General features: G+C 41.3%; 1 protein-coding gene across 2 annotated transcripts in view; it reads right to left on the bottom strand.

Moving 5' to 3' along the window:
• Positions 1-1,224: 1,224 nt before the first annotated feature.
• The window catches only part of SMOC2 (SPARC related modular calcium binding 2), a 133,047-nt gene continuing 109,374 nt past the window's right edge, over positions 1,225-24,897 (bottom strand). For both annotated transcript variants that reach the window (XM_083606083.1, XM_083606084.1), the window contains 4 exons: positions 10,094-10,187; positions 7,077-7,351; positions 6,375-6,415; positions 1,225-3,878 (listed from right to left, as the gene is read on the bottom strand). In XM_083606083.1, coding sequence (XP_083462209.1) covers positions 3,855-3,878; positions 6,375-6,415; positions 7,077-7,351; positions 10,094-10,187 — 434 coding nt within the window. In that variant the 3' untranslated portion in view covers positions 1,225-3,854. The remainder of the gene's footprint in view (positions 3,879-6,374; positions 6,416-7,076; positions 7,352-10,093; positions 10,188-24,897) is intronic.

Here is a 24,897-nt window from a genome sequence, read left to right as displayed (position 1 = left end):
CATACAGCTATCGATGCGACAATTTGGAACTTGTGCAGCCATTCTGGGAATGAGTATTTGTGGAAATATAAGCTATATTACAAATCAGCATGTAGAATATCAGCTTAATCTGCAATATAAGGAACTTATCACTTATTTACAGGTGGCTGCACAACTACTCATTGCACAGAACAGGAAGGCCCTTGAGCACCTGCACATCACACGTTGGTGACAGAATGTCTGGACAATTGGCTTATCTGAAAAACTAACCCCAAGGATGCTTGCTTGGAACAGTCCAAGTGATGTGGGTGATTTTGCTAACAGAAGATTAATTGATCAAATTTTGCCATGATCTTGTTTGTGAGTTCTGTGGAGTTCTGTGGATGCGAGTCATCTGAATGTTAATTTGTGTATCTTATAAAAGGCTGCCATATTTCAACAAAATCGTTGAACAGAATCATTCTGTTGCTGAAAATTAATTGTTAAAAATTCCTTTTAAATTTTGATTCGCAACGAAGAATTTTCAAATGTAAGCTAGGATCTGATTATAGCCACCATCTCTTCCATGTGTTTTTCTGCATGTCTCATTTTAATGAAGTGGAAAAAATTCTGCTTATTGTTCACACAGCCATGTGTGGCAATTATGACTATCCAGTGACTGCTTGTTGGTGTGAAATCACCTATCTGCTAGCTCTGGTATGGTGTGAGAACATGACTTGTCAATGGAAGCAAGTTTATTATGCAGTAAGTGTCTCAGCTTGTTACTGTGTATTCAGCCAATAGTATGGTGTGACCCTTAGTACATGCCTGTTCTCTTTCACAGGACCTTGATCATTCTGTGGATGTTCCTGGAAAAGCATGTGCGAATGGTAAGAGGAACCAAATGTTGTGGTTATCTATATGCCCTAGGATAATAACCAAACCGAGTAAGTTTCAGAGCATACTACATGTTTAATCTACATGTTTAGCATTATAAAAAAGATATCAAATAAATTCCGAGTAAAAATGTTTGCTTCTTTACACAAAGATAAACATACAATAGCATTTTTGTTCCCTTCTCTTTACTCTTCAAGCCTCTGGCCACAAGATCCATATTCTTTTGCCCAATTCCAGTGAGTACAAAGTCACCCAGCAGTATATTATCATGTAGCTATAGATGCAGATATAAATGTAACAGAGGCTGAGTCAGAACAAAATTAGTCAACAGCTATTCTACACATTGTTCAAATGTATCTTGTTCTTTAAAAAAAAAAAAAACCACTAAAGAGATTTCTGCTCATTGTTACAATTGCAACAATCCACTTCACACACACACCCACACCCTCAACTGATAATTCAACAGATGGTCTGTGAGCGTTTAGAAAAGGATGCTATGATTACGAAGACCCAGCATGGGTTTCTCAAAAATAAGTCATGCCAGACCAATCTGTTTTCTTTTCTTGATAGAATTGCAAACTTGGTGGATCAGGGAAATGCTGTGGACATAGTGTATTTTGATTTCAATAAGGCTTTTGACAAAGCCCCCCCATGAAATTCTCATGAGGAAGCTGGTAAAATGTGGGTTGGATGAGATATCTGTTGGGTGGATTTGTAGCTGGTTGACTAACTCAACCTAAAGGTTACTCATTAATCGTCCCCCATCATCCTGGGGAAAGGTGACAAGAGGGAAGCCACAGGGTTCTGTCCTGGACATGTTGTTGTTCAACATCTTTATAAACAACTTGGATAAAGGAATTGATGGGATGCACATCAAATCTGCAGGTGACACCAAATTGGGAAGGGTAGCTAAAGCCGCAGAAGACAAAATCAGAATTCAAAAGGACCTTAACAGATTGGAGAACTGGGCGCAAGTTAACAAAAATGAATTTCAGTAGGGACAAATGTAAGGTTCTGCACTAAGGCAGGAAGAACCAGATGCACAAATATAGGATGGGGGACACATGGCTTACTAGGAGTACATGTGAAAAGGATCTAGTGGTCTTGGTGGACCACAAGCTTAACATGAGTCAACAGTGTGATGCAGCAGCAAAAAATGCTAATGCTATTCTAGGCTGCATCAAGAGAAGATATAGTGTCCAGATCAAGGGAAGTAATAGTACTACTCTATTCTGCCTTAGTCACTTGGAATACTGTGTCCAATTCTGGGCACCACAGTTTAAGAAGGATGTTGACAAGCTGGAACGTGTGCAGAAGAGGGCAACCCAGATGATCAAGGGTCTGGAAACTAAGCCTTATGAGGAACACTTGAAGGAGCTGGGTATGTTTAGCCTGGAAAAGAGGAGACTGAGAAGAGATATGATAGCCATCTTCAAATATCTTAAGGGCTGTCACATGGAGGAGGGAGCATGCTTGTTTTCTCCTGCTCTGGAAGGTAGGACGCGAACCAATGGCTTCAAGTTGCAAGAAAGGAGATTCTGACCATTTTGGGGGGAAATTTTCTGACAGTGGAACAGACTCCCATGAGAGGTGGTGGTCTCTCCTCCATTTGAGGTTTTTAAACAGAGATTGGATGGCCATCTGCTTTAGCTGAGATTCCTGCAATGCAGGGGGTTGGACTAGATGACCCTTGAATCCCTTTCAACTCTAAGATATCTATATGCTCATACTCTCCCTACCCTACACGCTGTTGTCTCTGGCTGCTTACTGTATAATTTATTGCTGTCCAAGGTCTGAAGCGAAAGTTCTTTATTGTTATTTTTTGTTTTTCAAATGTTTTGCCATCAAGTTCACATCTGCAAGTTCTCTTTCCTTCAGGCATTCCAGGAAGGGGTGAAAAAAGAAAACTCCCTCCAAATGATAGGAAAGGTATGAAAACTTGTAAGAACATCTCCCAGATGGCAAGAATGATGCCCTAAGGGGCAGCTTGTGCTGACTGCACCTCCCTAAAATAACTGTTCATAATTTGTTCAAGAGATAGTTTTACCTTTTTGTAGATCCCGGGGCACCGCAAGTTGCATATCACAGCTCAGCCAAGTGTAAGGAAAAGAAAAGACTGACAAGCCTGTTCTACCTTCTTTGTCTCCTTATAATTAGATTTACAATACTGAACAATTGTGCCCCTTTATTGCCTTATTATGTCTATTCTGGGGCTTGGCAGATTTTGTTTTGAGTGACACCACATACTTGCCAGTTTAAAGGCTGACTAAACCTACCCAAAAGCAGGAAGAACGGGGAAGAAAAATATATATTATACTGAAGTCCTCTAAGGGGGGGAATACAGAGGAAAATCTACAAAGTATTTATTTCCAATCAATTAGTGGTTGCATTCTTGTTGTGCAACTGTGCTCTGGAGAAAGTCAACGCCATTTTTTTTAACCCTCTAAACACCAACAGAGAAAAGGTTCCTCTGCTTATATAAGGTGCACGAGAAGTCAACAACAATTTCCAATTCTTGGTTTAAGCCTAAGGAACATGCAACCTTAACACAGAGATTAATTAAAATTATGAGTACAGTAGACTTTGAAATGAGCAGGTTTTCAGTATAACTTCATAAAAAATCAATAGCTATGTAGAAAACAAGCAAAATTACTGAACAGAAAAATACTACTAGTTTCTATGTTAATGTCCAACTGAACATTCTTCTTTCAAAAAAAGATTAAATGCAAACTTTTACACCTCCAACACGTACAGATTTCAGACAATAAAAGGCACATACATTGTATGTGATAATTGTTTAAAAACAAGCTGTTACTACATTTTCACAGATTCTCTTAAATGTCTGTTAAATATCTCATTTCTACAAAGTGAATTTACATTTAAAGTACAAAGTGCAAATACTACGGTTGTTTGGTTTCTTTCTTTCTTTCTTTTTTTAATTGCCTTTTGATGAGGGAGTCTCCCAGGCATCTGAGAGATCTGCCTTGGACAGGAAGTGTTCAGCCTTGTTTCTTTGAGGTTTGCTGCCAAAGAAATTTTGAAAAACAGAGTCACATATATGTTGCTATCATATACATTATAGCAATAAACAATTGATATGTTGATATCATAGACACAAATAAAGATACAGTGGTACCTCGGGTTAAGTACTTAATTCGTTCCGGAGGTCCGTTCTTAACCTGAAACTGTTCTTAACCTAAAGCACCACTTCAGCTAATGGGGCCTCCTGCTGCCGCCGCACCACCAGAACACAATTTCTGTTCTCATCCTGAAGCAAAGTTCTTAACCTGGAGCACTATTTCTGGGTTAGCGGAGTGTATGTAACCTGAGGTACCACTGTATATCACAGTCAGTCTAGAACATGCTCTGTGGTACAGTCCTCTTGAGACCACAGGTGGGATATCAGAGGCCTGAATATTCCTACAGGTAAAATTGGGATTGGGAACATGTAAACTCCCTGATGTTGCTGGACTCCCAACTCCTATCAACCTCTGCCAGTATGGTTAGGGATGACGATATTTGTAGTCCAACAACATTTGAAAAACCACAGTTTCCTTATTCCTGATGTGTGTTTTTAAACCAAACTCTCTATGCAATATACTAGGCTAAATGCTTAGCACACCAGAGTGTGGAGCTTAGCTTTGTCCTCTCTCTGATGTTTTAGTTTTCCACATGTAGTGAGCTTTTTCCACGAGGGAGCATTCAAAAATACAACCTCTCGCCTACAGTCTAAAAGTGTTCCAGCCCAGAATTCTGTCACTTCAGTTTACCACCTAATTCCCCACAATGTGTAGATCAGCTCTTGGTGAAATAGAAAATGCTAGAGCACTTATTATCACCCCCTATTGCCCATTCCCCGATGGAAATGGAGCTGATTGTTCTCTTTTGAGGTGGGTGGTTTCTTTTAAAACCGTTCCTTGTCAGGCGTATTCATTTCCAATGCCTTCCTTTCAAGCGCGAGGCCTCGTGATGAAAGCCACCTTTGGCATCTGTGAGGTACCTTCATAGCCTCACGTCGCTGCAGCAGTTAACTGCCAACAGATGGTTTGCACAGTGAGGACCATTTCAAGGCTATCATTTCACAGCACCAGCTTTTAAAATAATTGAGACTGAGTCAGCGAAAATATTTAAAGAAATCAAATCAAATAAAGGGGGTGGGGAGGAGCAGAAACCCAGAAATGACAGAACTGCTTCACTATATAAGTTACATGTTGTTATCAGATTACAGGAAAGCAGGAGGGGGGAGAGAGAGAGAGAGAGAGGTATATATTATGCGTTGAGAGCTGTGTGCAGCACATGGGGCAGCAACAGCTATTATATACTTGAAATAAACTTTTGAATGGTTTGGACTTCTACCACAGTAATTGTTTTCAGACTGCCTTGTTTCAAACTTAAGGGATGTGAGGGGAGTTAAGCCTCTGGGCCCTTTCTTCAGCAGAGGAGAAATAAGAACATTTTCTTAGCTGTGAGGTTCTACCAAAGGTGTGAAAGCCTACACTAAATTAATTGCTGGCTTTTGGACATGTCAATGTAGCATCAAGCAAATGACTGACATCGTATGACTATGTAGCACCAAGGAAGGCTGACATCATATGACTATTTTTAAATTTAAAAAAAATCCTTTTGAGAGGTGGCTTTTCTGTAAGATGTTTCTGGATGTCATGAAAGGACATAAGATGGTTAGTTATTTAATTTTTTCTTGTATTTTTACTTCCAGGGTAGGGGAGTGCTGCTTGTGGTATTAACTTGACAGCCTTGAGTACTATCCCTTCTTCTTCTTCTTCTTTGGCAATCACTCATAGTTGAGTAAGATTGTCTTCCATAAACACGGTTCTAAAAGTGAGTCCGTAAGTGACCGTGGAGGCCAGTTCTGGAACTACATGTCCTTCCACAGTGGGGACATGGGCTTCCAGGCGGGAGTTGATCATGGTGAGGGTTTGCCAAGCGTGCCTTCCTCTTAGCACATTTCTCACTTTTGTCCTGAGTTTGAGCATCTTCAAAGCCCATGGCACCTTTGGTAAAGCCTGTTCTCCAACTGAAGCGCTCGCAGGCCAGTGTTTCCCAGTTGTCGGTGTTTATACTACATTTCTTTAGATTTGCCTTGAGGGAGTCTTTAAACCTCTTTTGTTGACCACCAGCATTATGCTTACCATTTTTAAGTAGAGTGATTGCTTTGGAGGAGGATAATCAGGCATCCACACAACATGACCAGTCCAACGAAGTTGATGTTGAAGAATCATTGCTTTGACACTGGTGATCTTTGCTTCTTCCAGTACACTGGCATTAGTTTGCCTGTCTTCCCAGGTGATGTGTAAAAATTTTCAGAGACACCGTTGATGGAATCTTTTGAGGAGTTGGAGATGGCGTTTATAAGTCGTCCTCGTTTCACAAGCATACAGTACCTTGACTTGGGGTGGGGTATCTAACACAGGCAGTGAATGTGATTGCCAAGACATGCAGACTAGATAAGGCTAAACATAGTTATTGGGAGAATGGAAAAGTGTCTTCTCCACACTTACCTGCCTGTTGGAAGGAGTACTTTCACCATTATTTTTTGGAGCTGTCAAGGAAGAAAACATGGTATGTTAATTGACCATAAGAATCGTTTCTGTGCAAGACCTTAAACAAATCTTGGAAACTTCTATGTAATAAATGAGGATATTGCTTTACAATTAAATATATGTGTGTGTATGCCACCAGTTGGGTGGGTTCTTCCGCTGCCTAAATCTCCAAAATATTGGACTCCGTAACCCAGTTGTGGCATCTGGCTTTATCATTTCCTCTATTTGTGATGTTCTGGCTGTGAGTGTTGTTTTTTTATATAGCCAAAATAATGACACCCCCACACAAGAAGATATCAGCAGGCCAGGACGAATCCTGAGCTTCGCAGAAGTACAAGAAAATCTTCAGAGAGGGTTAAAAAACAAAACAAAAAATCTAATGGCTGTGGAACACCTCCTACTCCAAATAGTCCATTGGGAACTGAGCGTGCTCAGTGGCAATGGAATACTGACCCAAGTCAGTGGGGTGGAGTGGGGAAATGGAGGAAACGGTGTGGGTCTGAACAAGCAGCTCTCCACGCTGCAACATTTTGTTGCAGGTCACCTCTGCTTTCGTAAAAACCAGTTCTCCATATAAGTCACAAGTAACTTATGAAACTCCAGATGCAATATCTTTCTCATAAACCTGTGATAAAAGAGCTAGTTAGGAGATCTTCTTACTATGACGTTTCTTTGTGTCTGCCTTGTTATCTTCTTTCGTAACCCCCAGGCAACCCATCAGTTCTGGAACCGTTAAGGATTTGTCATTATTCACGTCACAATATTCCACAAACTTTTTCACACATTTCTTGGGCTTGGACTTTTTCCTCAGGAATCTCTTAAACGGCTTGATTTCTTTTTTACCGATATCACCACTAGCATTCTTATCCAGTTGTTTAAAATACCAGTGGACAACTCTTTCCTCCAGAGTGTGATTAGGATCTGGTTCTGAAAGCCTGCAAAAGACATAGGCCATTAAGCGAGCATAAAACCTTCACTATCAGTTTCCCCTCTTGGACCCTCCCAATTCCTTCATCATATTTGTGCTGCTTGTGCTACTGGAATAACAGGACGAGGAATCATTGTGAAGCCCCCTGAATACTCAGATTTGTGTCTGATAAAAACACCACGTACACAACTTATTTTGCTTGACCTCTTCCTTGCCACTGCTCTTCCAGTATCACAGAGGCAATACACCAAGAGCGGATTTCTACCCGTAATTTCTTGCTTGTGAGCTTCTCATAGACATCAGCTTGCCTCTCTTTCCCCCACTTTCCATTCGATGTAGCCAGCCTGGGTCTGAGGTGCGCCATAGCGGCTGAGTAAACATTGTCTTTGCCAGTGAAGGCACTACTGGGTTTGGTTCTGTTTGGTTCAGCCTATCGTTGCACTGCAATCAGCCTATCGAGAGGAGGTGCTCCCAAAGCTGCAAAAGGCAAAACTAGAATGCAACTGACAATCTTGTACCAAGATAGGAAGATTAACAGCTACGCATAGGCTGTATGCATTTGGTAGGATGATTATGAAATTTAAGATGAAACGGATAGTTTTATGTCCAACTAATCAGACTGCTTATATACCCACTGAATTACATGAGACTCAGAGAAGACACATATAGGATTGCATAGTCAGCGCTATTAAAGCAAATGAATTACCAAATACAGCTGATTTACACAGTGGAGGCATATTCAGAACTAAACATGTTCAGAACTTAATCAGATTTCTCAGCTAGCTCAGAATTCTGCCTCTTCAGTTCTAAAATGCACCACTGAATTTAAATAATTGGGCACAATCCAGCCACTGTTGTGGATATTAATAAGTCCATTTGGTTTCAATGGACAAAATATTAAGTGGACTTAATGCTCCATTTTTGGTGGATCATGACCTTGCTACTGCTAAAAAGGGACAAGTTTTTAAAATACATTTTACTGATGTGATGAAAGTCCAAACAGGTGAGGAACGTGAACATCTAGTGACTGAGCTGCAACAACATGAGGCTAAAAACCAAAAAGACCCTGAAATACCTTTCCCAGCGGCAAAAGTAATAGTCACAACATGAGCAAAGTGTGTTGCTCAAAATTATATCATGGCTCTTACGGCATCACGTTGCATTAAAAGAAAGGAAAGAGTGTTCCACTTGGCACACAGCCAGCAACTTCCAATGCGCCTAAATGGCATGTAATATATTTTTATGAATTTATAAATTTTACTGGGAGAAACAGAGGCTATTTTCTTTTCCATGCGAAGTGTAAAACTGCCCACTGCAGAAAACGAAATGAAATGCTTTATTGGATGACTTCACTGCCTTTGACTAATGGCTTGGTGTCTTTTATTTCAGCATGCTGGCTATCGTCCAGCTAAAGCTAGTTATGACTTAGTCCCAGGTTAATCATGACCAACTCAACTCCCACTGCTTTCAATAGGATTTAGTCAAAACTAACTTTAGCTAGGCTGGGGCTGCGGTCTGCTATCTTTGGAAGATGAAGCCTTGCTCTTAAACATCCTTGCAACCAGCAGCAGTCAGCGAGATGACACGGGTGGGGCTTTGTTGCTCTCTCAGCTTCCCAACATGGTGGGTTGCTGCTGCTTACGAAGAGAAAGGGGGGCAAGGCGCAGGTTTAGTGTGTGTGGCTCCACTGCCATGCGCTGATCTCCCCCAGCTTCATCCCTCATTCTATTGGAAGGTGGTAGTGTTCTGCTGTGTTGAGAAGCCAGGAGAACATGTCCCACCCATGACAATTCACCGCCCACTACTGTTTGCAGCATTGCCAAAATTCAGTGACCTGATAAAGGGAAATCTCACAGTGAGTTTATATGATCCTAACCAATATAGTAATTTGATCTAAGGGTGCTTTTTTTGGGTGATATTCAGCCTGCACAATTAAAAACTGATCTTATGTTCAGTTTGCCACATGTTTGCCATGTTTTGAACCAAGAATATCCATCAGCATTTGAATGTGCATTTCTCCCTGGTTTATTTTTGCAAGCGATGCCCCCGAATGCAACGAACTTTTGTATATTATTTTCACAGATGTATGCATTGTTATGCATGCTTTCCCATGATGTGTGCATTGCAAACTCTTTCTTTGTTGGCAAACGCCATTGCAAAATTTGGAGATGTGTGAATTTTGAAGGACGGCTCATGCATTGTTTCAGGCAGTGCGAACTAGGTAGGTTCATGTTAAAACGTGGACCAAATCATATCCCTCTCCCATCCCTAGGGCACACCTCCTTCATGATTTACCTATGTGACAGCATCAGATCATTTCAGAGCACTCATTGCACACTCTCAGTCTAACCCCCTTTCAAAAGTCTCTGTGTTGTAGATTCATTGCATCTTGTTACTTTTCTAAATGGAAAAATTTCCGAAGAGCCAGTGATTAATTTCTAAGGTGGAAGGAAATCACTTGGCTCAAGCCTACCTGCAGAAGTCATGCCCTTTTATAAGGAAGCCCTTCCTCTTAATCCCCAATGTATGGGAGCAGGCTGTAGTTACTCAGAAGTGGGGCAATTCACCCTGCTCATATTCTACTTGATCCCTTTTTCATTTAAAAGATCAGTGTTGAGCTGTGGTTTAAATTATATTTGATAACTCTCATTAAGCTCTAGCTGTCTTCCACAAAAGTAAAGAGAGAGGAAAAGTGACAACCAGAATTACTTTCTAAAGCACACAGGGGACTGGAGCCAAACTAACTCACCTGCTGGAAGGATCAGAGACTGCATGCACCATGTCTGTGGAGAGCGCATCCAAAACACTTGTCAAAAACTCATTCTTCTTGGGTCCTGGACAACCTAAAATGGAAACAGATTGCTTGCATTATTTAAATCCATGTTGTGAGGAGGGGGAGGGTACATCTGCACTAAAACGTGGGATACACAGCTACATTTACATTTCAGGAATGTTGAAGGTCAGATGTAGGCCAAATCATGTGGCATTCAGAGCTGTCTTCATAGCACAGAGCACAAGTTCTGAACAGAGCTTCATATGTCTTACATGTTCAGGTTCTTTTGGCAATCACGCCAAAGTCAAGCACTTGTAAACTCCATTATTTCAATGGAAGAGTTATATCCAGTACTTGAATTCATACTAATTCCCAGTTCTTTTCCATTGTTATGGCTGAACAGGGAATGAAAGCATGAACAAGAGTGTTGGTAGGGTTGGGTGGATGTGTCAATTTTGGTTTCTTTCAGGTTCTTATTTTCCCATTCTTTTTCTTCTTATTATTTTCCCATTCTCAGGTTCATCCTGAAGATATTTCAGCAGAGTCTTATTGTGAATTTCCTCCTTCTACACACATTTTTGTACGCAATTTTTCCAGTTATACATTTTTTCACAATGCGTTCCTAAGATACACATTTTTGCAATGCAATATTCCCCAATAGAGTGCATTTTAATGTTTTTTTCACTAATATATGCATTTACACAAACATTTTTCTAGAGCACCTACATTTTGGTACATGCTGTTTGGCTGGAGAACAGCAATACAAAATTTATAATGTGCAAATTTTGAAGGATCGCTGAGTTTTGGTTTGTGTATCATTTTGGAAAGTGCCAATCAGGTAAGTTTGCCTTTAGATGCAAACTGAATCACACCCCCTACCTCATCCCTAGATGTGGACATGCATGTCAGGCCTGTACCCAGCATTCTTATGCCAGACCCCACATACGTCAGCCTGACTTTTCTGTACTGAGTGGAAAGGCATGATCTTTGCGTGATCAATTGATCTGTGTGATCAAGAACCCCATGTGACCAATACAGAATGGTCAGAGGTGAAGCGAGTGGTGGCCAGTGCATGCTGTGATATTGTAAGTGAGGCTCTCAGGCATAACCCTCGTTCCCCTTACTGGTGTTTACATTCCCTGTTCAGGAATGTGCATTGCCTGAACAGGGCTAGAATCTATGTTCTGTTCATTCAGAATCTCCATCTGACTCCTTTTAATCTCAGAGAAGCCCAGCCTTCATACTGCCAATTTATGCTCTAGGCTTCAGATATTATCTGGAGACTTTGCCGCTTTTAAAACAATTCAGTTATGGCTATGTGGTTGAGATAATTATCGGGAGGAACATGGCTACAGAGCTAAGAATGATTTCTGAAACAGTTACGTTGGTTTTTAGATACATTTCTTTAGTGCAGGGGAATTTACCCAAATGGATTCCTGTTAGAGGAATGTTACAATAATGCAAAAAGTCTGGTGCCAATTTCGCACATTGTAAGAAAAAGGAGTGCCTTGTGATTGCTGTTTTGACACAGAATTTACCAGAATTGTAACCCATTCTTTCTACACAGCAGCTTGTGGCTTTTATAAAGGATGAATTATATAATATTACTTTCCCAGATAATGCAAGACTTTTCAATTTCAAGTCATTTCTCCCACTGTTTAACAGGCACTGTGAGGTGTTGAAAATGTTTAATCAGCCCCAATGCTTTCTCCCCCCAAAGCCTTCTACTGGGTATAATGACGACAGAACTGTGGGACTGTAATATTTTCCTGTTCATGTCAGCTGAAATATTCAAAATATCTATTTGGATTTGAAATTTGTCCCAGTGGTGGTTGGTGGCAGACACTCCTCTCACCATGGCATAAATTAAGTCATTGTGTATGTGCACCCCAAATAATATTTGCTGCCTATTAGAATCATTTAGAAAGTTGTTTATGCACAACATGGGAAACAAACAAATAGGTACCTCAACACCAAGCATGTTTATTTGGAAGTAAGTCCCAGTGATTTAATGGGACCTATTTCCAAATGATACTATTCATGATATACACCTTTAAATAATACACTAAAGGATGCTTAGGCAAGAAGAAACATTTTCCAATGAATATTTTATATTTGACAGAATCTAATTAATCTCCAACCAATGACACAACTAAACATTTATTATCTAAAAATCGTGGATGGTGCTCATATCAAAATTATACAAAAGGGAACATTCTGGATTTATGGCCACAGAAACATGACATGTGATATTCTGTGAAGCACTGATGTTGCAGGGGAAAGTTCAATCCGCAAAAATAAGGATAACATTAGGACTGCCTAGAAATGTTGTTGTTTATCAGACAGCATTTTGAAAGGTGCTGATGCTATGGATTATCTGGTGCCCCAACACAATTGTATCCCTACTATTTACGCAGAAACAATAAGTACATCAATCTATCTGAATTATCTGTTTCTGTTCAAAAACATCAATCCTGCACTGTAAAAAAAATCAATGACCACAGTCATGGTTGCTTCTAGCGGTGGCACCACAAAGATGGCTGGATAGGAATTATTCTTGGGGCCTCTGACAGCTCAGTTGGTTAAAGCATGGTGCTGATAACGCCAAGGTTGTAGGTTCAATCCCCATAAGAGACAGCTGCATATTCCTGGACTGCAGGGGGTTGGCCTAGATGATCCTCAGGGTCCCTTCCAACTCTGAATCCATGATCTCTTCTATGATCTCTACTTTCTAAGCTCAAATACATGTATGTAGAAACTACCCACTTTTCCAGCATAGGCAAAAGTCACCTCTTTAAAATCAACTTCAGAGTTGAACCAGGTTCATGACATTTAGTGTTGGACTAGATTACATTTGGGATCCATTCCAGCTCTATAATTTGCTTGTTTTTGAAACATGCCAATTACATAATTATTCTTATTAGTATTAGTAACAACAGTCCTTCAGGGTGTGTAATTAAACATGATGAAAATAGTAAAAAGAAACACAGGAGATAAGCTCTGAATTATAATCCATACAACATGTTAAAAGGAAGGCACCAAAATCAGCCATCGACAGAAGCTGTAAAGAGATGGTGCCAGATGAGCCTCTGTGGGGAGAGCCATATTCTTAGGACTATCACTGAGAAGGCCTTCTCATGTGCCACCCCCCTCCCTGAACCTCTGAATGTAGCTGAACCAACAGAAGGACCTCCTCTAGTGATCAGAATTTCCTGGGCTGGCCTACAGAGAAGAAGGCTTTCTTTTAGATATTTTGAGACTCACATCATTTGGAGTTTTAAATACTCCTTGGAGCAACCTGTAGAGCTTTTATTTTTTAATAAACAAAACCAAAACAGGGGTTATATGAGTTCTTGCATTTTCGCAGTGATGATAAAAGATGGGTTGCTTCTTGCAACAAAGATATTGCATGAGAATCTGCAGAGTTTGCTAAATTACAAATGAATGACAAATAGTTATGTTAATAGAAATAAGGCTGAAGAACTTAATAACCAGCACTAGAAAAGATCTAAGATAATAATGAAGTAGATAAGGATTAGAGAAAACTGTCCAGGCTGCAAGAATCAGAATGAGCTGCAAGAATCAGGATGAGATTTAGGTTTTACATTTTAAAGGATTGGCCATACCGATGCAGTTGTAATATTCAGGTCCAGACCCATTCCATTACAGATTATCCAGACAGTCACTCATCACAATGGCTACCTGTTTAGTGTTTTGGCTTTCCAAGGCTGTTGGATCTGAGTGATAGGAGGAAATCCCCCATACTGAGTGGGCTGGGACTGAGGAAAACAAAATGTTGGGATGTGACAGATGTTCTGACACCTCATGTTTGGGGAATCAGCCAGTTCCAGGAACAACTATGGCAGGGATCCAGCCTGATCTACAGTACACAGTTGTCTCTGAATCCCTTGCTAAGATCTCTGTACAGATTGGATTTGTGGCGCCAAAATTTTCCTCTCCACAACAGAATTTTGACATTTCCAAAGGCGTGGTGAAAGTTTTCTGGCAAGTAGGGTGGCGGCAGTCAGCTCTGCCCGTCTTGCCAGAGAGAGGAGTGGAACTGAACTGCAGTCGCACAAGTAATGGCTTGCACCACTGAACCTAGAGGAAAACCCATAGTATTCTTCTGCCAAGTTCTCATATACCTTATTACAGCTGATGCAGTGATCACCTACAGAATCTAGTTTGGGTTTTTCCCAGGCAAGAGGTACAAGCTATATCTGAGTGATCTGTTCCTCCTCTTCTACCTGGAAGCCTGCCATTCCTTTATGCAGTATACTCTGCAGCCACGATCTAGTCAGGGTGCAGAATTATTTACTGAAAATTCATATACACAGATTGGGTACAACCCTGAGGTTTGGGGGTGAGAAAATAAAATTGATATGCTTCTTTTAATATATTGAACTCCTATTTTTCCTCTCTTCTTTGGGCTATCACAGCAAAATATTTTGTGGTGCTATGAGGGGGGAGGGCAAACTGTTCTTGTTTCTCAAGGGCTATCACCCAAGCTTCTTCTACTTTTCATCCCACTCAAGGTGCACTGAGTTGCGCCCAACATTGGGGGGGCACATCATGTGTGCATGACATCACATGCAACTGGGCTGCACGCATAGGGTGATGTTCACCCTTGTGCGTCCCAAATGGCTGCTGAGCACTCACCCAGTGGCAGGCCGGTGGGGGGGTGTCAGCTCCCTCAATATTGGGGCCTGAGCCCCGTGCCCCCAAATATTGAGGGGGCTGATGCCCCCTCCACCCCCTATACTCTGCGCCCTGTCTCACTCTCTCTCCACAAGGGCCCACCAGTTCCCTTGGGACAGCCTTCAGCAACCTAGTATCATTTAGATGTTTGGGACTACAGCTCCAAACAGCCTCAGCCAGTTCAGACAGGGCTTGCTGGGGCGGGCAGAAGTTGTAGTCCAAAACGTCTGGAGGGCATCGGATTGGTGAAGGCCGCCTTGGAGTTGACAGTGACAGGCTGAAGACAGATCAACAGAAATCAGTGTGTGAAAAGGCAAGTATGTGAAAAGACAACAGTACTTATCAGAATCACTTAGAGCCTCGAGCAAATTGCTGAGACTATTTGAAGAAACATAGTCAAGGGGTTATTGTTAAAAGTGAGTACTATCCCACCCCCATGCTAACTCTTTAAAAATCTGAAAAGATTTTTTAAATTGCCTAGAGTAAATCTAGCAGTTTCTCCCTCCCCTTCTTCTGAGATCATGATACCACATTAACCCTATGCCTGTGACTCCTGACATTTCTGTGAACACAACTGAAACCATAGTTTTTTTATGTATATCATAGGCACAAATGTAAACCAGACAAGTCTAGTTCCTAATCATTTCACATCTGGTAATATGCAAGAAATAAAATATGGGAATGAGCCAGAACTCTCTGGTGTTTGGTCAAGCTTTGGAAAGTCTTGCTAATATTCCCACCCCCACCCCACGATATATAGATCATTTTTAAAGAGGACAGAAGGATATTGTTTCCTTCCTTCTGCTCTGGGGTGTTTACTGAGTCTCTGGGCAATTTAAATATTTCCAGATTGTGTAGATCAGGAATTATTAAGAGAGGAATCAATGAAGCTACAGTAGGGTGTGGCAGTGGAAATTGGACTTTGTCATTCCTTATTCGAGAGATGCTGTTTGCAGATGACACAGTCTTGACGGCATACTCCAATGAAGTTCTATGGAGACTCACCAACCGTCCAAGCTGGCAGGGAGTTCGGCATTACCACCAGCCTTACAAAGACCATTGGGTCAGCAAGTCACCAACACGCCACACATCAGCACTGGTGATCAGACGCTTGAGGTGGTAGACAATTTTGTTTTCCAGGGTTCCACCATAACCAGCAATCTCTCCATTGATGCAGAGCTGGACAAGTGCCATGGCAAGGCAGCTACAGCAATGGCTTGTCTTTCCAAAAGGGTATGGAAGAATGTGACGTTAACATCCAGTACCAAGATGAAAGTCTACTAGGCTTGTGTGTTGAGCACACTGCCTTATGGAAGTGAGTTGTGGGCAACTTACAACTGGGAGGAGTGATGGCTCAACACCTTCCACATGTGGTGTGTCAGGAAGGTTTTGGTCATCACATGGCAGGACAGAATCTCAAACAGTGTTGTGCTCTCCCAAGCCCACATTTCCAGCGTGTTTAGACTCCTGTCTCATCGACATCTATACTGACTTGGTCCTGTCCACAGAATGGAAGATAGTAGGATTCCCAAGGACATTAGCTGAACTCACAGGGACTTACTTGTGAACATTGCATTGCCACAAGTGAGAAATTCAGAACACAAGACTGGAGGGAGGAGAAGCTGCTTAATCCCTCCCCTGCCCACTACTTTCCCGCTCAATTCCTACCCTCCACCCCATTTGTTCCTCACCCCGCCTAGTCCCAGCTGTGTGTAACATTGTTGGACTAATACTGAACTGCAGGCTTAAACTGCTTTTGGGTATCTGTTCCAGCATCTGTGACTTCTGTATTATCATCCCTGAGATGAAGCACATGAAGTGCATTGAAAACATAATAACTGCTCTCAAAATGAAATTAAAGGCTATCTGTTTTCATTATGAAATGCTTTGCTTGATCACGATGTCAACATCACTTTCACAAGTTTTTACCGCAGTTCTGATTAATCCTCTTTCAGCATCAATCTGTATTTTGCTATTTAAAAAAAACCTCTTAAAACATGTCTTTAAGTGTGTGTGTTTTCACAAAATTTGCATTCCAATCCATATTTTAATAATTTAAACCCTGAGTTGTGTTGCAACTTTAGGAAAGAGCGTAAAATCCTGTAAATAGCCAAGATTTGGATCCTCACCTGGGTATGAAATTTATGAACCAGGTAATTCCTTATAGAATTCCTAGAGGTCAAATTTCACAAGAAGCCCTATATGTTGATCCCAGGGTGGGTTCGCTATACCAGCATAGAGACCCTGCCTGTGGCTTTAGGATCAGGTTTCTTATACAGCAGTCTTCCTATTTTGACCAAATCAATAAATAAAATGCACCTCAGAATGACAGGGAACTTTCCACTGAATTATCTATGGTTTCCTGAAAACGCCTGTCACATAAAACTGAGATGGTATTTAAGTAACAGAACTCTCTTTATGGGGGGGGGGGGAAGCTTGATATTCAAGCAAAACACCGAACTTGTCACTGTGAATTTTATAACTCTGTTGCTTAACCTGATGTGAAAGCACAGAAAGGCCAAACTTTTAGAGCAAACACAGGGTGAATGTTCGACTTCCCTGACTTACAGTGTTGGTGAGTAAGTGTGCTTTAACGTTTGCACAGTGGAATCTCTGTTCCACACAGGTGTTATCAAACACTGAAAAATTCTCCTGAGCTTCGTGCTGCGCTTAATTTCAACAGACTTGGGAATAAAATGGTTGACCTGAGGAAGGTCTAGCTGGATGTCAGGAATAATTCACCCTCAGTGAATTCCTCTATGCAGACAAGAAAAAGGGCAGCGAGAGAGCTTGTCAAGGAATGTTTCGAGCAAAACTTTCATGCCTCGGCTTCTTTCTCACTCTCTCACTCTCTTTCTTTCTTTTTTGAACAGCCACCTATATTGTGTGGCTTTGACAGATTACATTAATAATTTCTTGTAAAGGGTTGAAGTTGAAACCACATGATGTTAGCCTGCAGGTTCAAAGATGTAACACAGAATTAAGTGTTTACTTTAGAAATAGTTTTGCCCACAAGTATGTTTTCCATTCAAACACAAAATGAACCATGGAGAAATTAGGCCAATGAATGCATACCTCGTGTGACAAGGATATACACAAACACTTCACCTCAGCGAGGAGCTAAATAGCATAAAGTTCTCCAGTGTCAAATGGGCTGTGCAACCCATAGGCTACCTATCAGCACCAAGGTGTGTGTGTACACTGAGAAACCTCTAACTCATGTTTTCATGTGTTCCTACAAATTTTGATGTTTGGTGGGCGAGGGGTGAGCAATCACAATGGTTGAAGGGAACAATTGGAAGGCAGGCTGAGAGCAGGATGATCTATTGGGGTAGAGTTTGTGTGTCTGCTTTTCTGTCCTAGAAGGGAGAGCCTTTGAAAGTGAGGATCTGATTGCTTATTTACTTATTGAAATATTTATAATCTGCACTTTCATAAATATATGAGCATCATAAAATCATTAAAACAGTGATATATATATATATATATATATATATATATATATATATATATATTAAAGATTTCAGGTGCAGTCCCACACAGCTGAATGTTTTTCCATAAGACGAAAAGGAGCCAGTGGGGCTTACTTCTGAGTAGACATACATGGGATTGCACTGTTAAACGTTTGACATCACAATATACATATCTATTCAGAAGTAAGGCTCATTGGGTTCAAAGAAGCTTCCTCCAAGGTATAGCATCGCAGCATAAAAATAGCCAAAAAAAGAGTGTTCATATTCTGGATAAACCTTCTTCTTAAAAATGAACCCGTTTCCTACAAAACCTAGAAAAGCCACCTGCAAATGTTTAATACTTATGATCCCATATAACTGTTTAACCAGGAAAAGTTTCAGTTTAAATATTAGAGGCTGAGTTTAAGGTTTAAATTGGCTCAGGAAAAGAAATGCATTTTCAGAAAATATTTAAATACTTACTGACAAAGTGCGGTGCAGAGACAGCAAATGCCAGGCAACTGGGGCATCAAGGGAAAATGGACAATGCTCTGCTGAATGAGTAAGCATCCAGAGATATAAAACTGAAGGTGAGAAGCAATTTCTTTTTGCCTTCTCTGCCAATTTTTAGGTAGCTGTCCATCATATTAATTGAGACTACTCGTGACAGAAATTGGGGATGACAAACAAAGCTAAGCATCTATTGCTAGGTAGGAAATTGTAAGACAGAGGTCCAAAATTGCATTCATTCCAGTGCTTAAATTACTGGTCCAATAAATAGTCTGGTAAGGGCATCTTCTGGCTTCTCTTTTTGTCAAGCTCTAGATTGGTGGCATGGTTTCAATGAAGAGGAAGTACCCAAGAACAATAATTCTGCTGTATGCAGATGACAGAATCCTATTGGCACAGCATTGATTAGGGTTACAAAGACCTAGACTACTATTTTATTTTATTTTTTAGCAATTATCCTTTGGCAGAACATCTAGCCATTAATGATGTCAAAAATGAAGATTACGGTTTTTCAGACATAAACTTCAAAGTTATAGCTAGATGATAGATGGCCACTCAATTGATCAGACTGACTCATTCAAATATTTGGTCATTTATTTTTCTGCCAACAGCAACTGGAGGAAAAATTTATTAGGTTTAAGACTACCACCAGCATTGGCAATCATCTACCTTTCCATAAATAGTTTGACTTATGTTGCTCTAATAGTTCCTGAAGCACTTCACTTGTTATTTGGTGCTCAGGTTTGGAGCACTAGTAAAATAGTGAGGACTGGAACCACTGTAAGCACATTCTTTTATTACTTTTTTTTTGCCAAGCTACACTTCTGTTACGCAACTGAAATTTATATTAATTCGGTATTAACCACAAGAAAAATTGATGAAGTCTTATAAAATGCCTCATCACTGTGAATATCTAATTGTCTCTGTAATTTTCCCAAGTTTGTATTTTATCTTTGAAGTTTGCTTAAGAAAAGACATTAGTATTTGCGAAGAATGTTGTTTCTGTTATTAAGTTTTGAAGGCTTTTAAAAATAGGTTACAAATATAGTGTTGCAACCAGTGCAGCACTAAGTAACTTGTTCTGTCAGTGCAAAGAGTCATGCACAAGGAACTTCCCCACTCTTCTCTCCTTGCAGACCCCCAAACTCTATTCTGGGGTTTCCAGATTTCTGTAGGGCACAGTGCATGCCAGAGAGAGGAGCAGGGAGTTCTATTGTTCCATGTATATTGCTCCTGTTTAGTAACTGTATACCCGAAGGAGTGCCTCCACCCCCATCGTTCAGCCCGGACACTGAGATCCAGCGCCGAGGGCCTTCTGGCGGTTCCCTCACTGCAAGAAGTGAGTTTACAGGGCAGAGGGCCTTCTCAGTAGTGGCGCCCGCCCTGTGGAATGCCCTCCATGTCAAGGAAATAGACAACTATCTGACTTTTAGAAGACATCTGTTTAGGGAAGTTTTAAATGTTTTATGTTCTATCATGTCTTTAATATTCTTTTGGAAGCTGCCCAGAGTGACTGGGGGAACCCAGCCAGATGGGCAGAGTATAATTATTATTATTATTATTATTACATCTGGAGAGGGCTGAAGTCTTATGAAAATCCAGTCATTTTTCATCTTCTTCAATTGTAGAATGTGCTTCTGCTCGCCTACTGTATTTCCCCTGACACTTTGTTCTGAAAAGCAGATTGCCATGTGGCACAGGATAAGGATGGGCACAGTGGTGCTCTTTAAGAAAAACCACCACGAAACGTGTCCATTGAGTAGGTCAGGCCTCTGAATCTGGGCCATAGCTGGCAAATGCTAAAATTAGGAAGGCAGCCTTTTCCCATCGTTCATAGGAGTTTAACATAATAATAATAAAAAAACCTAAAGCTGGTCAAATATATTACGGACTGAATTGCAACCCAAAGTATGCATTTACAACAGTGCTTAAAATAGAGGTTTATAAATGGAAACACTGACAGAAACTGCACTACAGTGATAGCTGGAGGGGACATTACTTTACCACCGTGGAATGGAACCTAGCATGACAAAAATGTACCCCTATATAGGCTGGCTGTGGGTTGATATTGACATGGCCTTTCCACGTCTTCCACAAAAAGTGAGAGGCTGGCACTAACCACTGTGAATTGCCATCCACATTGAGCGGTTGATAAGAAGCTGTGAAACAGCTACCACCAAGAAGAAGAAAAACCCCAAACCTATAATTGTTCAGTGAAGTGTCTTTACGATTCTTGCCGCCCCCCTCACATCACTGCCCTCAGTGGAGAAAATTTGCAGGATACTTAATATCCCCCAGTTCCCTTGGGAAGGCTTTGTGGAATTTCTTGCTGAGGGTACTTCAGCACCTCGTGCAAGTGGGGCCATAATTACCAGGCAGGAGTTATTTTTATTAAAACTGCCGATCCACCCGCATCTGAATCGCTCCTGTAAGCCACTAACAGAGAGGTCTGTGTAACTGGGCTGTGCTTTCAAACCTGCCTTTGGAAATTGGCATCTGTGTGGAATGGGTCCCTTGAGCCAAATATAATATAGTGTACTTTATTAAACCACAATAAGCTAATGCTCGAGTAGCTTTAAGAGTCTCTGTTAAACCCACAAGAAGTAGGGAAATTGAGACGTACATCTGACACTGTCCTTAATTTGTGCACTGCACAGTAAGTATCTAGGAAATGAGCAGTCCCTCCTTAGCTTCTAGAATATCCTGCAATGACAGAAGCACAATGATTGTATTAAAGAGAGAGATGATGGTAATTATGGTTCTAAAGTGTCTGCCAGAAAGGATGGAGTGCAGCAGACTTCATATAAACTACTTTACTGAGTGCAGTTTGATTACTAATAGTCTTGGGTCCACTTACAGCACTGAGATCCAGTTACATGATAGCAACCCATTATGGATTAGTTGGATGGTTTCTCCAGAGAGCCACAACGTTGGATGTTAGGTTAATTGAGCACAAGGTGGTGAGCGTCTCAAATTCACTGATGCTGCCCATGCATTCTTTGCAATCAAGCGGAGCTTCTTTCTACACACAAGAACACAAGAAGAGCCTGCTGGATCAGGCCAATGGCCCGTCTAGTCCAACATCCTGTTCTCAAAGTGGCCTGAAGGAAACCAGCAAACAGGATTTGAACACAAGAACACTCTCTCTTCCTGCAGCTTCCAGTGGCTGGTATTCAGAAGCACTACTACCAATGATGGAGGCAAAGGTTATCCATCATGTCTAGCCATTGATAGCTTTATCTTTGGGTTGCAAAATAACCATCAGATATAAAGCCTAGAACCTTCTGCTGGAAAATTTCCACTCTACTTTGCAGTATGCTCTTGACCATCAAGGTGTAGCTCCATGGCTTCCAAGATAGCTGCAGCTTCTTCCCTGACTCCATGCCTCACAGTCAAGTTGTAGAAGGAAGCAGGGCTGCCTACTTCACATATTCTGGCCTATAACAATGGCCATTTTACATTTCTATTTTATTAGAAAAAGAGGTGCTGGAACTCACCATGAATGCCTCTCTTGTTCTCTTATAATGGCAATGGCGTCTACCTGAGAGGTGCCGGAACTGAGTTCTGGTGAGTTCTGGCTGAAAAAAGGCCCTTACAATGGCAATTATCAAACATTCCTGAGAGTATTCCTTCTAGAAAAGTCTCTGTGAGTCTCTCCACAAAACAGAGACAGAGAAAATCCATCTCACTTTGTTGTGCTGCAACTTGGATAGTGTGGCGGGAGAGAGAAATACAACAAATTATGTTTGGTAAAAGGGATGGGTCAGTTAAAGTCAAATAAGAAATCGTGTGTGTCTGTTTATGTGCATGTACCTATGGCTCAGCTTGCATACCATTAATGAGTTATGTCCAGAAGGGAATGGTTGGACATGGAAATATGCCAAGCCATACCTGCTGCACGTAAAAGCCACCAGAACACTGAATAGGCCAAAACCATCATATAGCAAGGTATTGCTCCGTAAGGACTTCCAGATCAGGCCTGTTTTCTTGGTCTCTAAGCAACAAAGGGACTTGCTCCCCCCACATAAGAAACAACCCATGATCTGAAGTGTATATCTGATCTGTACAATCCTTCCACCTTCAGTCATATGAACAGTGGGGTGTAGGGTAACATATGGAATCACTAGAGCTGTTAAGTATATGAACCAGCCCTCTGCCTCTCAGACATGAACTTTATGAGAAGTTCCCAGCATTGCTTGGGTGAGAGGGTTAGGAGGCAATGGGGGGAAATAGGGGATTGGGGGGAGGAATGGAAAGATAGAAATGCAGCGTGCAGCAGGATGAGTGTGTCGAACTGAACAAGGAAAGCATAGAGGAAGGAATCTTCTCTTTCAGGTGGGCTGTCCCAGAAGACAGAAGTGAATTCTTTCAAAAATGAGTCACAAGAAATAAGTCCCAGCAATATGCAAAGAGACAATCTACCAGTTATTTAGCCCTACAAGGTACAGCAGATCATCTCACCTGAGATCCACAAAACCCTAAGGAGAGATGTCTGCATTGTTGGGTGTAAGGTCAACCACTGAGCCAGGTAGTTCTCTGGGACATTTAGTGGCATGATATTAGAGAACAGTGCCTCTAATATCAAGGTCTATTAGTTCCAGTTTAAGTATGCAAGGATTGCAACCCAAGTTGCACTGAACACAGTAGGACTAACTTCCAAGTAAAAATGTATTGGATTGTGCCTTTAGATTTTGACTGATTGTGTTTCTCTGACAGGAATCTCTTTCCACAAGCTGGACAGTATTAAAATGAATGAATTTGGAGCCTCTTTCTTTTTTCAAGGATGCACTCAGTGGTATGGGGGGAAGTGTTAAACAATTTCTGTTTAATTATTAGTACAGGACTAAAGTATCTTCACTCCACAGCCAAGCCTACTCTCCTTGGTCAATCATTTTGTTCAGGTTCATAAACCCAGATTCAAAACACCACAGTATTTATGTGAAAACGAGTGTCCTTGGCTGAGTTTAAAAAGAAATGAAGAAATGCATTCATTTCTTACCATAATACTCTCATTTTAAATGGACACATTCATTTGAATGAAAATATTGTGGTAAGAAATATATGCTTCTCTGTGTTTTTTTGGGGGGGTTGTGTGTGAAAAAAAGTACATTGGGTTCTATTCTCTGCTTTGCAGGAGTGTTTTGCGAGAGCTACATCCTCCCTCACCATTTCCACCCTTAAGAGAATTTGACCATTGGGCATCTGCTTGCATTCCCTCTCCCAGCTCCAGCCTTTAACAAGAAGTGACTATTAAGTGAAGTCTGCCCCATGACACCCCACAGTTACAGATGGACGCAAGTTAGCAACAATGAAGCATTCACCCAAGTGCCTGCAAAAATCTCCAAGGCCAGAGCCCAGGCAGCTGAGGAATTCTACAAAACAAGGTTTTCACTGTGGAGTAAGTGGCGAGTTTTTAATCTCCCAGCACACTCGTTCTTCCCAAATGACCTTGGTTTCATCAATCTACCTGTCTGTCTCTGGGAAATTAATGACCTTCAAAAGTAAACACGACTTGAAACCAACAGCAAGTTTTGGTTTTATAAACACTAGAAATGCTAGCTCCACAATGGAGCATATTTTTCCAAAGCAGCTCTAGGTCCCCCCCCCTTCCCTTTTAAAGCAGTTTCTAGACCTTACAAGGACTGCTCCTGTATGGTTTCCATCGATCCAGGAATTCAAGCTGGGCACCTGCTTAAGAGAGTCAGCTTATCAGTTTGGATGCTGCAGAAAAGAGAGGGCTGCTGAGTGGAAGAGGCAAACCCTGCTACACCCATCGAGGAGCATTTAGGATGGGGCTCAGTGACTGCTGTACTTAGCCAACATCATGACAGGTTATTTACCTGGTGTATTAATAAATAAACAAATGGAAAAGATGAGCAATAGGAGCTGCACAGAAGTGGAAACAGGAATAACTCACACGTCACCCTCAATTAGGGTTGCCACATTCTGAAGGGCACAAACCCAATTTAAGCATATCTGGCGGGTGCCGTCTTAAGCACATCCAGCACCATGGTGCAAAGATCACTCTGGTGCCCCCCCCCCCACTTTCCCAGAGTTTTCAACCTTTTTTTAGGCCTGGAGGAGGTGGGCAGTGGCTGGAGGGTGGCTCCTCCAGCAGGG

Source organism: Podarcis filfolensis (assembly GCF_964270895.1).
Source record: "Podarcis filfolensis genome assembly, chromosome: 3".
Classification (NCBI taxonomy): domain Eukaryota; kingdom Metazoa; phylum Chordata; class Lepidosauria; order Squamata; family Lacertidae; genus Podarcis; species Podarcis filfolensis.
This window is presented reverse-complemented; position numbering and strand designations above follow the sequence as displayed.